Source organism: Sinocyclocheilus grahami, unplaced genomic scaffold (genome assembly GCF_001515645.1).
Source record: "Sinocyclocheilus grahami isolate Dianchi unplaced genomic scaffold, SAMN03320097.WGS_v1.1 scaffold606.1, whole genome shotgun sequence".
NCBI classification, from domain to species: domain Eukaryota; kingdom Metazoa; phylum Chordata; class Actinopteri; order Cypriniformes; family Cyprinidae; genus Sinocyclocheilus; species Sinocyclocheilus grahami.
The window spans coordinates 599,173-616,740 of record NW_015505785.1 but is presented as its reverse complement, the minus strand read 5'-3'; the positions used below and the strand labels follow the sequence as shown (position 1 = coordinate 616,740).

The 17,568-nt window shown below is 36.8% G+C and overlaps 1 protein-coding gene across 1 annotated transcript; it reads right to left on the bottom strand.

The window, feature by feature from the left end:
* Positions 1-4,363: 4,363 nt before the first annotated feature.
* Positions 4,364-13,639, bottom strand: LOC107557530 (microspherule protein 1). The gene is made up of 14 exons (XM_016240971.1): positions 13,492-13,639; positions 13,163-13,222; positions 12,829-12,976; positions 12,599-12,737; positions 11,479-11,643; positions 11,300-11,409; positions 9,389-9,497; positions 9,116-9,254; positions 8,960-9,035; positions 6,627-6,655; positions 6,427-6,519; positions 6,259-6,341; positions 4,551-4,657; positions 4,364-4,397 (listed from the first exon to the last, which is right to left on the bottom strand). The coding sequence occupies exons 2-14, from the start codon at positions 13,170-13,172 to the stop codon at positions 4,364-4,366; spliced, it is 1,242 nt and encodes a 413-aa protein (XP_016096457.1). The 5' UTR covers positions 13,173-13,222; positions 13,492-13,639.
* Positions 13,640-17,568: the final 3,929 nt, after the last annotated feature.

The window sequence follows — 17,568 nt, the reverse complement described above, 5'->3', positions numbered from 1 at the left end:
CTACTGCAGGACAGATGGAGGCGCCGCTGCGATCATTTGCTCTTAAAATACTTCGTCATTTTTGGTCATACAGATATGAGTAATGCATCTTTTGTATCTGTAAAGACACTACGTTTATTCGTGTGCACTAAGAATAACAACGAAATGTTGCACTTTTGTTAAATAATGAAAGCAAACAGGATGCGCTTACTGCCGTCTCGGTCTCTGTGAACTTGAGCACGAAACTTATCGTGTGCACTAAGAATAACAACGAAATGTTGCACTTTTGTTAAAAAATGAAAGCAAACAGGATGCGCTTACTGCCGTCTCGGTCTCTGTGAACTTGAGCACGAAACTTACTCTGTGTACGCTTGCCTTATTACAGACATGAAAAATATATCTATAGAGAGTGAAACTTTTTAAATGAAAAAAAATTCAAATAGTAAACAAATATTCTCAGATTATGTAATCCGTATGAAACATACAGGCGCATACTGCGGAGACGACGAGTCAGTGTCGCCGACTTCATCATTTAAACCGAAAACAGAAAGCACTAGTGTAACAATAAATTATTAAAACTTTAATGCAGTGTACTTACTGTTTTTCCCTAACACATTCATAATTATTATATTTGCCAGTGCGCTGTGGCAAGCCTTTTTTGCGTGCGCTTGAGCGTTTAGGCTATGTAGGCAATTAAAGGCTCATTATTATGATTTATATGGTTTATTAATAAAAGTACGACTAATAGTCGACTAATGCTTCAAATGAACGACTACTAGTCGACCAGAAAAAGTCGAGGGCATCCCTAATGCATATTAACTAATTGTTTATGAGAAGCATACATATAAGAGGCTGACAATTAGCTGAATATATAGCCTACTTGTTTAATTGGTGACACTTAGCCTGCATTTTAAAATCTTTATTTGAATGTGGCAATTGACATTTTTATTTTAAAACGTTTGTTTGAATATGGCAACATAATATTGAGCTCTACAATATTTCTATGAAAAAATCTCTAACAGAGACTATCAGCCAATGACTGTGTGCATAGTTAGTAAGTATGCTGACATCATCCAACGAGCTCAACCCCGCCCCCTTACTCTTAGCTTAAGACTTCTGTCTATTCCTTAGTAAAAGTTTGTCTCAGCAGTTTTGTGAATAGGTTTTAAGAGAAAACTCTTAGCTAAAAACTTTTACTGCTATTTAGGAGAACTCTTAGTGGTAAGATCAAATGTTTTGTGAATACGGGCCCAGATTTTCAGATTATATTTATATAATACACATACATTCAGTAACCTTTCTCCCAATATTTGAATCAATCAAGTCTTATCTGACTGTTGATGTCAAAGTGGTCAGTCGGCTTCAACTGCTGATGTCAGTTGGGTGTCCTTTGTTGGACTGACTTCTGCTTTTGTAAATCATATGACCTAAAACTAACAAACAGACTAATTTGCAGCAAACATGGCTATTTCCTTCAGAAAATTACAATTTAGCTCATTTTAGTATCACACATTTGACATTTTCTGGAACATTCCATCTTGGAATGATCAAGCACCACGATTTTCTCTTCTAGTTCACTGGTTATGCCTTGTAATACCTTATCTTGTAATACCATTGTGAAATTGACTTTGTGTGCAGTGAGAGGGAGAAAAAAACATATACTGCAGGTCAAAAGTAAGGATTTAAAAAAAAAAAAAATTATGTAAGTTTTTCTGTTTTTCTCACCAAGTCCGCAAATATTTGATAAATAAATTACAGTAAAAAACAAAAATGTTGTTTTCTATTCGAATATATTTTCAAATGTAATTTAATCCTGTGATGCTAAGCTGAATTTTCATTAGTCATTACTCCAGTCTTTAAATTGTAAGAATATTTCATAATTTTACTGTTTTACTGAATTTTATAAAACGTAAATGATAGTTCCGGTCCTTGATTCTGATTGGTTGAGCTGCATTCGAAGCTGTTGTAAATTACTCTACAAATCTATGGGGTATTGTCAAGAGGAAAATGAAAAACAAGAGACCAAAAAATGCAGATGAGCTGAAGGCCACTGTCAAAGAAATCTAGGTTTCCATACCACCTCAGCAGTGTCACAAACGGATCACCTCCATGCCATGCCGAATTGAGGCAGTAATTAAAGCAAAAGGAGCCCCTACCAAGTGTTGAGTACATGCACAGTAAATAAACATACTTTCCAGAAGGCCAACAATTCACTAAAAATGTTTTTTTTATTGGTCTTATGAAGTATTCTAATTTGTTGAGATAGTGAGATATTGGTGGGTTTTTGTTAAATGTGAGCCAAAATCATCACAATTAAAAGAACCAAAGACTTAAACTACTTCAGTCTGTGTGCATTGAATTTCAACTAAACAGTTTCTCTTACACAAAAAAAGAAAAAAAAAAGAAAGCAAATCTACACACACACACACACACACACACACACACACACACACACACACACACACACCTCTCAAACAGTCAGTTCTTTCTGTCCAAATGTGCCTTAAATAAAAGGCATGTAAAATGTCCAATTCATTTCCAAATGATTTTCCTTAAATCTGAGCTCCAGATCCCGGCTCAGCTGTTGCTATGAGCGCCTCTATAATCTCGTGCTGAAACGTCTTCTGTGTATGACTCTGCTCAGAGATAAAGATAGGACAGTACAGCTCCCGTCTTGCTGCATCAGTGTCAGACTGAATGGTGTTTGACAGCTCGTGAACAGGTGAGTCAACATCATGCCTGGTTCATCTTGGCAGCTTCGGCTTTAATGAGAGAAATCAACTCCTGGTTGATCAGGAACACAAAGCGAAGACCTGCAATCTGGACAAAACAAACACAGATGTGCTTTATTGACCAGCTTTTCATTCCTTAACTCTGTATACAACTGTTGAGCATGTTATATGCAATAACATTATTAGGATAAATGGTACGGTACAACATCTTGACATTTTATGTAACAGTACATTTTATTGATTATTGTAAAAACAGTATGTAATGACACACTGCTGGTCCACAAAACAGCTTACATTTTATAAAAATGAAACAATACCAGCTGTGTTATTTTAAAGGGGTCATGAACTGAGAAATCAAAATTCCCTTGATCTTTTGACATTTAAGAGGTCATTGTACTATAAAAACATCCTGCAAGTTTCAGAACTCAAAACTTTCCCGTTAGTCTAAAAAAAATAAAAAATAAAAAAAATAAAAAAACTCTTTATTTATTCCTTCTCTTTCTAGCTTGTACTTATTTGAACAATGTCTAAGAACTTGGTATTACAACCACTTCTTGTGTCTGTTTGCCTCTCTTAAGAAGAATCGCTTTATGTATCCCCCAATTGTAAGTCGCTTTGGATAAAAGCGTCTGCTAAATGACTAAATGTAAATGTAAATGTAAATGTCTAAAAACATCTTCTATTGAAGCCAGTCTGCCATAATGACAGCTTGTGGACTGACTGGTGAGTTCCATCTTAGCATTAGATCACATCATGAACTGAACATTCTAAACACACCGGTGTGATCATATGCATCAAACGGGTTCATATTCACAAGGAAAGCATTAACGGAGACGTTTCATTTATAGATTTCAGAAATTAACGCACAGGCAACACGAAATGAGGTGGCGGGTCGGTTTGGGCCCACAGGCCACAAACTTGACATCTGTGGTCTAACCGAAACCAAGAGCTAGAAAGCCATTTTTACAGGGCAGAACACATGACCCTGACTTGTCATTATTTTTGCAAACATTTTGCCGTTGAGAAATCTTAATGTGACTCAGTTGAAAAAATTATACTACTGGCCTCCACCATAAAAAATTTAAGTGAATCCCTTTTTTTGGTGATTGATCATAATACCAGCTGATACACTGTCTGTACATAGAGGAAAGTGTGATATGAACATTCTCTGATATTTAGGAGTTAATACAATAAATATACTGGAACTGTATACAAAAATGAATCAGGGGCAATAAATAAATACCAGTATTCCTACCCCTTTGACAAATTAATTTCCATGATTTCTCAGTCATGACAGATAAAAAAAAAATACAGAGATTACACACAAAGAGCTGATTAAATATTTATAGCGGACAAAATATATTCGAGCTGTGCATAACATAAAAACAAATACATATTGTATTGCACAATTGGTGGCTGACTAAATACTTTTTTTCCCCACTGTACTTGAAGTGCTTGCACCATTTGATTTAGCCAGAAGGTCCGTAATCTTTCCATACATGAATGCTGGGTCACTTAATACACCATCTACCCTATCCAATAAGCAGACTTCAAAATTGCAAACAGGAAGTACTGCTGAAGAGCCATGCTTCATTTGAATGGACTCTGAACTTGTTTAAGCATTTCTGATTCACATGCTTAATGGACATGTCTCACCAGTTACAAGGCTCAATGCTGCTGCTGCTGCTGCAAAAAACTCATTGTAAATAGAAATCTGTGACACAACCGCCGTAAACCTAAATGGGATGCTGTAATCGATAGCCAGTGGCACTTGGACCCTTGAAGAAAGTGCACTGTTTAATGGAAGCTGAAGATAAGTCACTATGTCACTGATCACACAGCTGTTCAACCTCCCAACCTTGCTTTCTGGAGATCTTCCATGCAGGTCCCTCCAAAGACAGATCTACATCTATCTGCTTGTCTTTAGTAGCACGTCCCAGTGTGATCTGAAACAGTTCAAAAGAGTTTGTTATCGGTCATCTGTGGGTGAACTATTCCTTTAGAAACATATGTACCTCAAATTGCATACCTAAATATACCTAAATATCAAAGCAAGTAACTGTGAAAAGCCTGTGCTGTGCAATAGCCAAAGTTGTTCCTCCAAACGTGTATTTGAAGCTTAGTTTTTTCGACAAAACATATCATCCATATCCTTTGTTAGAACTGAGATTAATCGTGGTACAAATGCGTATCGAACCGAGGGTGGGGAACAGTAGGCTTGCCGCGATAGACGGTGATACCGGTGTTAAGCCGCAACACCGGTTACGTCACTTGCCCACCGCGGCACCGACCCCCACCGTCGTTTTGATTTTTTTATAGTAATAAAAATCATTTAGTTCAGTAAAAGAACAGACACTACAATTAAAAACTGAACGCGGCTGCTCAATGCAGCGTGCCGAAGGACAGTCGCATCACAGATCAGATTTCATTTCTCCAGTGAGTCGAGATGACTGACAAGAAGAGTGAGGTGAGACAGACAAGACGATCGCGGATGATTTAGTTTCAAAACGAAATGCAAAAGCGCCTGTTTGGCAATATTTTGGATTTTGAAAAGCATGTTGACTTTTGCCGTTTATAGAAGGTGTTTTGGACGTTTTTTTTAAACATTCGTTTCTTATTTAATTGGTTCCACATTGTTTGCTGATTTTTTCTTTATTTAAACTTTGTGTCATTTATTTATTTTATATGCCGTGCCTCCAAACTTTCTTACTCGTTTTGCTAATAAATGTTCTACGTTTATTATTTATTTGGTTATATATTATACATGTTTACTTAGGTATACAAAACTGGAAATAGGCTATTTAAACTATGTAAGTTATTTGTTATTTTATATTAGGCAAAGCCTGCCCTATAGCATGGTGTATTTTTATTTGTTTTGTTAATAAAAGTTCTGTTTTATATATAGGCTAAAGTGAGTTTGACGACATATTTTGTTGTTGCATTCAAGTAATTGATGCCAAATTGCCGCTAATTCATAAGTGAAAGTAAAATGCGCATGGCGCTTTTAAGCTATTTAAAAGCGAAGGAAAGCGAGGAAAAGAGGGAAAATTCAAACAAACTAAAAACAAACAATTGCTTTACGCCGAATTGCCGATATTTGAAAGTGAAAGTAAAATGCACACCCGGCAGCAGCTTTTACAAGGTATTTAAAAGCTAAGGAAAGCGAGGAAACGAGGGAACGCCCCCGCGGTGATACCGGTATTACCGGTGTTGTCACAGTCGATTAACTCGTGGGAAAATTTCCTCACCGTCACAACCCTAGCGAACAGTATGGTTCGGTCTTTTACAGAGAACGGTTGCACCCCTAGTAATAACTATATACTAAACCAGAACCTTAACCCATGTTTAGTCCATGCAGTTGCCTTCTGTTACTATTATTATGAAGTGCAACCAATATTTTGTTCACTTTCTCACCACAATGGCTGAGAGGCTGTCATTCATATACACAAAGTTATTCCAATAACCTTCAAGTACATAATGTGTTTATTTCACAGATACCAAAGTGAGTGATATTCCTGTGCATGCATGACATTAAATGGTCACTGACCTCTCTAGATCTCATCAGATATCGGACCATTCGTCCACGTAAAGCTGCCAGCGTCTGATTATCAAAGTCTGGTGAATTCATGCCTGTAATAATCATATCACATAATCACATTCAGCAATCACACTCTTCTGATAACTATACAAAAAGATGAAGAGAAATAAATTTGACCTGTGATACTGTCCACTAACACCTGCCAGCGAGGAAGCTCCTGCTCCAGCTGTCTGATCTCACGCTTCTGATGTCTATCTGCAATCATCAGCTCTACAAGAAATACAGTAACATTTCATAGACACAGGAAAGAGTACTGAAATTATTATATCTAAGCACAACAAAAACAAAACAACCAGAGGCTGTATGAAATAACTCACCGTGCTCTAAAACTTCATCCCTGCTGTCCCTGATGAAAATGATAAATGATCAGAACCAGAAAGTCATCCGAGTCATTCATAATTATTTTCCACAAAAGGCTGCAATGAGTCAACACATTAAGAACGAAAATAGAGTGCTGCAGGGATGACGTATTCTTGTAGGCCGGAACCTGAAAACAATATTTTAGCACTTCTGATTCCATCGTTTTTTTTAATGAGTTTTTGTTCAAATGCCCAAAATAAGGCCTGTGGTTAACACAAGCTCACTATATTTTCACGTTTTATATTACAACATGAAATACATCCGTAATACCCCACACTAATTTTTTTTAACCTTTTATTTGTCTTGAAAAATGTGGTTGCTGACAAGTTGCCAACTGAGCCTACAGAAGTTATCGGGGACTTTAAATGTCATCTGGGCGAGAAGGAAAACTCATTGATCACTGGTCCAATTTACAGCCTTGTTGTGTTCATAATAGTGCTTTATTCTAAATCAAGCTTTCAGATAAAACAGTGGTGATGTTGAAGTCATATGACCATGGTGTACGGTAGTTCGAATGTAGCTTGTTTTTGTTGGTCACAGAGCTTACTTTCTGCAATAATCCAAAAAGCACAAAAAAAAAATCACAAATTTTTAAAAAAAATTATATTTAGACATTAATTTAAATTATTATTATTTATTAATTAATTATTATGTAATATATATATATATATAAAAAAAAATTAACTTAAATGATTTTAGCAAATGGCTGCAATACAACAAAGAGTGAAAAATTTAAGGGGGTCTGAATACTTTCCGTACCCACTGTATATGTGTGTATATATCGATCTCTCTCTCTCTCTCTCTATATATATATATATATATGTGTGTGTGTGTGTGTGTGCTAGGTGTGCATTACAAGATTTTAAAGGGGTCATCCGATGCCCATTTTCCACAAGTTGATATGATTCTTTAGGGTCTTAATGAAAAGTCTGTAACATAGTTTGGTTAAAATTTCTTAATGGTAGTGTAAAAAACACCTTTTTTACCCTGTCAAAAACATCTCTTTTCAGAGCAAGCCGTTTTGTAGCATTTTCCTTTAAATGTTAATGAGCTCTGCTGACCCCGCCCTTCTCTTCCGAGCCGCTCTCTGAGGGACTGTTTACTTTAGCCTCATTCATCGTGAAACTTGCTAATTAGCACATTATTAGGAAAGCCGATTTGCAAAGATTCATAAAAGAACCTTATACTCACTTCTTCTGTAGATGAGGCTGGATCATGAATGATTCGCGCGAACATAAACGCATTTATGTAGATCGGGAGGTGCATTACCTTCAGAAACAAATGTAATCCACTGCGTCTTCAGCGGTTCAGATGTCGGGAGTAAATGACGACTGCTATGTTCATTATTACATCCAACAACAGAACACCTCAATCGCTTAGGAGTCATTCTTGTCTACATCTGCTCCAGAGGTGAAACAATGGTGGACTGATGACAGCTCACTCAGGGCGGAGCTAAGGTAAGACACCAGTCCAGTCTGTGCTGAAACGCTACTGTCAATCAAACTATCGTGGGAGGGGCCTGTCTGTGTGACGTCACACAGACAGGCATCTGAGATCGGCTCAATTTGAGAAAGGGGTAAACATTTTAGTAGATTAAAAAAAAAAAACACTGGGTGGATTTTTATCCTTATAGGGTGGTTGTGTACACACACTGTCAACACACATTTCAGTTCAAACTACTTGTAAAAGTGCATGTAGCATCCTATGACCCCTTTAATGCACAATGTGGAGGCAAATAACCACCCAAAGCAAAGCGGAGTGCACTAAAATTGTGTACTGCTTACTGACGATGCCACAAGTACACAAGTTAAGAATACACCGCTAATACGCATGTATGCATGAAAACAAGCTTTCTCACAATAAACAGTTTTTTAGTCTGCATGTACACATAATGAGTGGCATTTCGAACAGTGTGCTGCAGCATGACTAAAAATATTTAACTTGAATTCACTTTTAAAAGTTCACTTGTCGTTTGAAGTGATACATAGGTTACATTTTAGTACAAAAGATAAACTTAACAGAATTTACCCTTCAGTTTTCACTTACATTCACCTCATTTTCAATGTTTTTAGGTGTGTTTTACGTGCCTAGGATCATGAGTGGTTTTGTATTAGGTGTATAATTTGGATTTTTTCTGGTGTGTGTTCGAGAAGGAAGGGTGAGTGTGTGTGTGTGTGTGATATTTCTCGGTTGTTGTTTTTTAGTCACACTGCAGGACTAAGTGTTATTGTGCAGTATTATTTGTCAATTTACTCATAGTGTTGGGTAAGATGAAAAACGGTTTCCTTACTTGAGTTTGGCATCATCAACAACCTGCTCCGCATCAGAGAAGTTCAGCACTTGCTCTCCTTTAGGCAGAGGTTGAACTAGAAACACATCAGATGAAAATGACGGCGATCAACACATGCAGGAGCACCGGACTGTAGAGACGTATGACGTATCTCACCGCTCTGATCCTCCAGCAGATAGTACTGCTTGAGCAGCTGCCAGTGGACCATCAGATTCTTAGCAGTGCGTGATGGGTAAAAGACATTTGGGTGCTTGTTCAGCAAATCTTGAAAAACCTCCAGCTTAGGCTGACTGCTCTACTCACAAACATGAAGCAAAGATGAACAGTACAGCGATTACATTTAAAGAGATTACATTTAAAACAACAACAGCAACAATAAAACCTAGAAAGCATTCATTGTAACATGTCATCAAAATGCTGATGTCTCACTGAGGTGATCTTAGCGAGCAGGGCTTCCTCTGTCTGACTAAAGAGAGCTTTACTCTGAATAGCAGCGATGGCCTCTGGATGCAGCTGTCTCATGGCCTGCCACGCCAACCTGAGGAACAGACAAAACCCTCAGAAAAACATACATTCAGATCCTATGTTAAGGTAATAGTAAAAAGGACTGTTTTCACTTAAATATTAATCGCTTTAAAAGCAGAAAGCTGTTAAAACACACACACACAGACTTATATTTCAGATATCAACTTCTCCTGGGTTCTGTTGTAATCTTATTATAATACTTTTTTTTCTCCCAGAAAACATATGAATAAGGAAAAAACTGTAGCTAAGAGTTTGAGGTTCATGGAATTAGGGCTGTCAAAAAAAAAAAAGAATTTCAAATATTTATCGAATTTCAAATAAAAATCCACATTTGAATGTAAAACCGTTGCATTCGAATTGTAGGTGTGCATCAGGCAGCCATATCAGTGGATTACATTTTAATGTTTTTGTTAGTCTATCCAGTTGAAACCACTAGATGCGGCGCTGCTACGTTGTTCATTCAAAATATTGTGGGAAAAAAGAACATCAATGCGGAGATGATGTTGTTTACGTCAAAACTGAAACCAAGCCGTTCACACAGAACGCATATTTATCACATTTTCTAGAGGGACGTCTATCACCGTTGCACTCACGTCTCACACAAGAGAGCGGCATGTTTAGAAAGCCATGGAAAATTAATGTAAGTTTAATTTTTTAAAAACATGCCTCAAAACGTTATGGCGGTTTTTCTCCATCCCACTGTATCTCATGTTTTTACATGAAGAAAGTACTCTTTGTGATTGGTTTTCGGTCCTTTGTATTAAACCAGTGGTTCCCAACCCTGGTCCTGGAGGCACCCCAACATTGCACGTTTTGCATGTCTCCTTAATCAAACACCTGATTCAGGTCATCAGCTCATTAGTAGAGACTCCAAGACCTGAAATTGATGCGTCAGAGAAAGGAGACATGCAAAATGTGCAGTGTTGGGGTGCCTCCAGGAACAGGGTCATTGTATTAAACTATACATACATGCATGATGCGGTTTTGTTTCTAATTGTTTAAGCAACTTTAATTATATAAGGTTTATAAACATTATTTTAAACAATATGCACTTTTTTCAAAGATAGTTGTGTTATTTTATTTTGCTTTGAAGAAACGTGCATAATATTTTGTTAGATGCGCTCTCTTGTGGCCTCAGGAGAGAAGCCAAAAGCTTTTTTCCCCCCTAACTGAAATTATGCATTTTAAATTCAAATATAATTTGAATATTGATCATATTTAAGTACAAAATTCAAATTTAGTTTTTCAGCTATTTTGACAGCCCTACATGGAATCAAACTTTTATTAGATATTCTAAGACTTGTTTAAAAGACATAATTGCATATTGGCAGACTGTATGCGCATAACTGAAAATGGAACATGATCAATTATTAAAGTGCTTATCTTTATAATTCGACAGAATGGTTAAAGAGAGGTAACTAATTAAGAAGTAGATAGGGAATGGGAGCTTGAAATGCAGATGTGCCTTGGGGCTTCTCAGCACTGTCAAAAGAATAGTCTCGCTTCCAACACTAACTGACCAAACAAACGCATAGGTGGATACAATAATAAAAAATAAAAATAAAAAAGCCAAATATCAGCTGAAAAATTGTCCCTGGTGATCTATCGCCATGAGCTGAATGAATGAATGAATGAATAGCTTAGAGAACCTGGTATGTAGGGTAAGAGGTATAACTTTACTGATACTATTATGCAATGAACATGGCATACATTCTTGAAATGTTGAAGACAGTTTTTTTTTTCCCTTTCACTTTCCTAACAGATTAAAACAGGAACAATAACTAAATTGGAAGGATGATTTGGTCAGAAACTCACTTTGATATGACTGGGTCATACAGCAGAGCGTACCAGCGTTCCTGAATCTCTCGCAGTGTGAAGCGACAGCTGAATTTCACCCCCAGATGAACTGACGTGAGATCTGTGGTCTGAACAGAAAGTATATGTACTCCAGTTCAATTCATCTCTAAACAATTCAGCCAAATCGGACAGCTGACCTGTAACACAGCATTGATGAGCAGCAGGTCATCAGTGGGTTTCCAGCGGCCCAGGTCTTTGGTGATCTGTAACGGCTGCTTGTTCTTCTTCATTCGTTTGGTCATTGATGAAGGAGCGATCACCATGGTAAGAGGAGGCGTAAAAGAGCTGGCAGACTTTAAACCCTATGGTTCAGAGAGAAAATATGGAGTGGCAGATCAAATACAGATGTTACATATCAGTAAAATAAATCTACTAGCACTATGCATGTTTACTACATATAAAATAATACATATATTAAAAAGCTAATTCAATGAAAACGCTGCAAAAATGTGACAGACACTACATGATTCCCTATGAACAGAAAAACACCATCCTGATATGTAAACATGTAATGATACGTACGTAAATGTACGTAAATAAAGAAAATGCCACAGGCTGATTGTCTCCATGCCACGCCGCACTGATGCAGTAATTCATGCAAAAGGAGCCCCTACCAAGTATTGAGTACATGTACAGTAAATGAACATACTTTCCAGAAGGCCAACAATTCACTAAAAATGTTTTTTTATTGGTCTTATGAAGTATTCTAATTTGTTGAGATAGTGAATTGGTGGGTTCTTGTTAAATGTGAGCCCAAATCATCACAATTAAAAGAACCAAAGACTTAAACTACTTCAGTCTGTGTGCATTGAATTTATTTAATACACGAGTTTCACAATTTGAGTTGAATTACTGAAATAAATGAACTTTTCCACGACATTCTTGTTGCTTAAAATTTGTTTTTATTCCCCCAATATTTTTGAAAGAAATCTCTAATGCTCATCAAGGCTTCATTTATTTGGTAAAAAAATGCAGTAATATTTTGAAATATAATTTCAACTTAGAACTGCTTTCTATTTGAATATATTTTAAAATAGTCTATTCTTGTAATGGCAAAGGTGAATTTTCACACAGTCTGTCAGAAATCATTCTAATATGCTGATTTGGAGCTCATTTTATTATTATTATTGGTCCTCAATTATTAATAATGGTTCTTATTATTTTGATATTTCTGCTGGACCAGAAAATAATAGGTAAGATTCACCACAATCAAATATTCCAAAGATTTGTGAAATAAAATCCAATAACCTTCATTACCTTCTTCTTGTCACTGGATGCGAGGTCACTGCCGGGGCATCTGATTGGTTCAATGACTGGCTGACCTTTGACCCGACTGGTAGATTTCGCAAGGCTACTCTCAACCAGTTCATCATCAAACTTCTTTCTCTTTATTGATCTAAAATATAACGATTTGACACTTTTTAGACAAATGTAAAGTACCACAGTGAACCAGATGACTGCTATGGTAACCGAGGACTACTCTTCACCTGGAGGAGCTTCTGCGCTTGGGAATCATCCCGGCTCCACTGAAGGCCTGAGCGGCTGTCCTCTTCACAGCAGTGGACTCCTCGTCCTCTGATCGGCTCTGTGAAGCCATAGGCCCGACCGACGCTTCTGCAGCCACGGCCTTCACATCTGCAACGCATCATGTCATCCATCAGAACACACCATAACTATTATTTATTCTAAACACCCTGTCCATTCACCCATAGCGTAGGTCACAGAAAATATCCCCTTTTGTGTGAACACTACAACCAAAACTCTTTTTGAAATAAAAACTAATGTTGTTATGTTAAATCGCTGCTGTTCATGCTGTCTTACCTTTCTCCATGATCTCCTGATCAGCTGTTCAACACTCAGAAAGCCGATGAATCATGAATACTGGAAGCAGACAGAGGAGAGCATGAACAGATCGAAGCAATAACAAACAAACACTACTAATAACGTTACATGTGCAGTGCAGGCGCTACAGCCTTAAAACTACTGCAGTAAGTTACTACATTCCAATATATCGTGTAATTCTATATTAGATGTACATTATTATAATTTAATTGCTTTATCTGCTCTAACAGCGCCAATTACTTTGTCAACCGTGATACAACCACAACATATTTACATTAAAACCGATCATTCAAGCGATGTATGTTTACCTTTAGAATGAGTAACGTTATCTTTGCGCTCTGGCTCTGACCAAATTCAAATATAACTTGATATTTTATTCTTTTATTTGATTAACAAAATAAAGCGATAATGCTAAATCAGGATAAGCTAACTGGAGGCTTCTGTTTAGTTTGAAGCGCTTCCGGGTTAGACAGGAAATGTCGTCAGAGCAAGTTTCGAAGCGCTCAAAACACCGCATGTTGATCAAAACTGAGTGAACGCAACGAAACTCAGACCACACCGCAAATACTTTCATGTAATTACATATCATTAAATATGAAGGTCTGTCAAATTTGCGTTTTTTTATTAATATAGAGTGCTTGTTTTGTGTGTTTTAGGGCTTGGCAATCTATGGAAATTATCATTGTTTATGTGTGTGTGTGTGTGTTTATGTGGTTTATGAGGACACAAATTTGTATAATGACATAGGTATGACATAGGTATTACAACGAGAAGGTGATTTATGAGGACATTTTCAGTGTCCCCGTAATTCAAAAGGCTTATAAATAATTCAGAACGAGTTTTTCTGAAAATCTAAAAATGCAGAAAGTTTCCTGTGAGGGGTAGGTTTAGGGGTAGGGTTGGTGTAGGGCAATAGAAAATACGGTTTGTACAGTATAAACACCATTATGCCTATGGAGAGTCCCCATAAACCATAAAAACAAACCTCTGTGTGTGTGTGTGTGTGTAATATTACAAGGTGGTCTCAGAGTGTCTATCAGTTCAAAATACACAGATCATTTATTATTTCATGCTGTAAAAGCCACTTCTTGGCTGGAAGCAAAAACATGCTGTTTTCTTGTGTCTCTTTAAATGCCCTGCTTTTAAAGAAGCAGGGCATTTAAAGAGACACAAGACACATAATGCTGAAGAACTTTGCAGTTCTTCAGCATCATGGAAGGTTTATTCTTTGTACACGTCTAAAAAGCCTTGTGAGTTTAATAATAATAATAATAATTTATTTGTATAGCACTTTTCATACATAAAATGCAACTCAAAGCTTCACAAGCATAAAATCAAATTCAAACAACTATAAAAGGTTCAAAATGTAAAATAAAGCATATAGTTTGACCTCAATATCAATATAAAATAATAAAAAAATAAAAAAGCGATAAAAGAAGATAAATTCAAACATAAAAACTGACTTACACACAACTTCACACCATATTGTTATACTGATAAGCAACTTTAAAAAGATATGTCTTGAACCACTTTTTAAAAATATGAATGCTGGTAGCCTCTTTTACTTCAGTTGGTAGACAATTCCACATTTTTGGAGCATAATAGCTAAAAGAAGTACCACCAGATCGTTTATGATTTACTGTATAATGTGCTAGAAGACTGTGCCAGATTGTGCAGTGTTTTTTAAACCAATAAAAGAACCTTAAAATCAATTCTTTGATGGACTGGTAACCAATGCAACTCCATTAAAATTGGTGTAATATGCTCTCTCCTTTTTTGTTTCATTAGTACTCTGGCTGCTCTATTTTGTATCAGTTGTAATTCATTATAGAACCCTTAGGCAAGCCAGTATACATAACATTACAATAATCAAGATGAGAGAAGATAAAAGCATGAATTAGTTTCTTAGCATCATCCAAAGATAAAAAAGGTTTTATTAACACAGCCCAGCTTCTATCCTCTCCCGCTCATGTTCTGCCCCAAGAACTGATCCTTGTGGAACACCATGTGATATTTCATATGTCTTTGAGATACAATCACCTATATTAACTTAAAAGTTCCTTTCTGTAATAAATGTTTTGAACCAATTTAAAACATCACCAGAGAGACCTACAAGCTTTTCCAGTCTGTTTAACAGAATACAATGATCAACCTTGTCAAATGCTGCACTTAGATCCAAGAGTATTAAGACTGATGCATTACCTTTATCAGTATTTAATCTCAGATCATTTACTACTTTTAATAGTGCTGTTTGCATATTATGACCTTATCTGAAACCAGACTGATATTTCTCCCGAACATTATATTAATCTAAAAATTGCTGTTGAAATACAACTTTTTCTAAAATTTTACTCAAAAATGAAATGTTCGAAATTTAGAAGGTTATAGCAAAAACACTCAAAGTTCACATAAACTGTCAGTTATGTGTGCGAACGTAAACAGCTGCATGTGTGTATCAGTATATTAGATCTCTTGGGCATGGCGACAACACACTACTAACATGCCTCAACCAGGCCTCGCCCCCTCTTTTTTTTTTTGCATATGTATTGGGAGGGATTTATTTAAATGAGGAATATTGTGATGTGTACATTCCTGGAAGAAAACTCAGGAATGCAATCGAGGCATGAGTTGTCAAACAAACAATATAATTATTGTTCAAAATTATGAACACTGTTTAAAAATTAAACATTAAGAGATGAGATTAAAACTTATTTCATAACCACCAGTTAGGTGGCAATATGCCCTAAGAATGTAACTCTCCATTAAACAAAAGAAGAAGAAAAAAAAGAAGTATGGCACACTTCTTAGCATCCGTTTCCATGGTGACTCCTTGTATTTATGTTGAGAATGTCTTGTGTGTTCACTGTGAGAATACTCCGGGTTCAATGAACTTATACCCAGGTGTGGTTTTGGAACCGGCGTACCTTGAATAAACCGAGAGGTCAGGGTGTATGTGATGGTAAGTTTACTGTTTTCTCGAATACACCGCTGATATAGAAAACAACTCTGTTTGGAGTGGACCATGTGCTTTGTATCTTTGCAGGTTTTTCATGCACAAACATTACACACTAAAGGAAGTTGAAAATTTTAAAAAAGTATAAAAAAGCATAATAGGACCCTTTAACACATATGCCACAAGTTAAGGTTAACAACAGTAGCAAATGGCAACAAACCTCAGAGAGACAGGATAAAGACAGACCTCTGTTTTTATGTCATGCATGTGGCCAGCAGGGGCACAAGAAGGCAAAGTACCCATAAAAGGCTGCCAGTAGCACACACCTTTGCTATGTTCCCACAGCAGAGCACCAGACACACTGAATGAGGCAAAACTCAACTGTTACGACCTCTAGGGCTAGCCATGACAGGATGAAATGAGTCTTCACAGCAGAGAGATAGGGAGCGGACACGGCCAAAATAACAAACAAAAACAATCCTCTAATTAACCTCTACATTTACTGGAAAGAAATGGAAATCAAAGGGAATACAAACAAACAAAAAAATTGGCAAAGATATATTCACAAAATAAACTGCATCACACCCCCAACTTTCCTTATTTGACAAATATTTACAAGTTGATGGCAAACAAAATCCAAGGCATAATCCAAAAATAATTTTCAAAAAAAAAAGAGACGCCAATCAAATGTACACAAACTATAACAAATCACAAACTGTAAATCTCTCTGGACCAAAATAATTCAGGAGTGGCATGAAATGTTGAGTCCGAGTGTTTGGGGTGGTCCTTGTGACAAGGCAGGAAATCAGGGAAAACCAATCATAGCCTCTTGGAAAGCGAAGACCAAGACTCTTGGGTATCTTCAGCAGGACTCTTTATTGAGAACTTGCTGTGTAGTGCTGCAGTCATCAAACGTCTAACTAAGGCATTGTAGTTTAAATACATTTAGGGGGCAGTGCTTAGAAATGCTTAGAAGCATGCAAAGGAAGTATTTAGGTATAGTAACCTGCCCCATTACACCAATCCTAATTCAATCAGCATAAATATTCAAAGACTGGGGCAGAGGCACCAAGAGCCATTACTGACAAAAGGTAAGAGTCTCAGTAATCTGGCTCATTTGACTTACAATAAAGAGAACAGGAACCTCTTGCTACAAACGTTGTTTAACCAAATAGTTAATCTGATGTCAACCTTAATTTTTCAGGTGATGGTATGACAGGACGTAGGATCAGCAGATCTAAGACTCTTAAATTTGTATTCCCATAACTTCAGAAATGCCCACCTCGAACACACACACACACACAGAGGTTTGTTTTTATGGTTTATGGGGACTCTCCATAGGCGTAATGGTTTTTATACTGTACAAACCGTATTTTCTATTGCCCTACACCAACCCTACCCCTAAACCTACCCCTCACAGGAAACTTTCTGC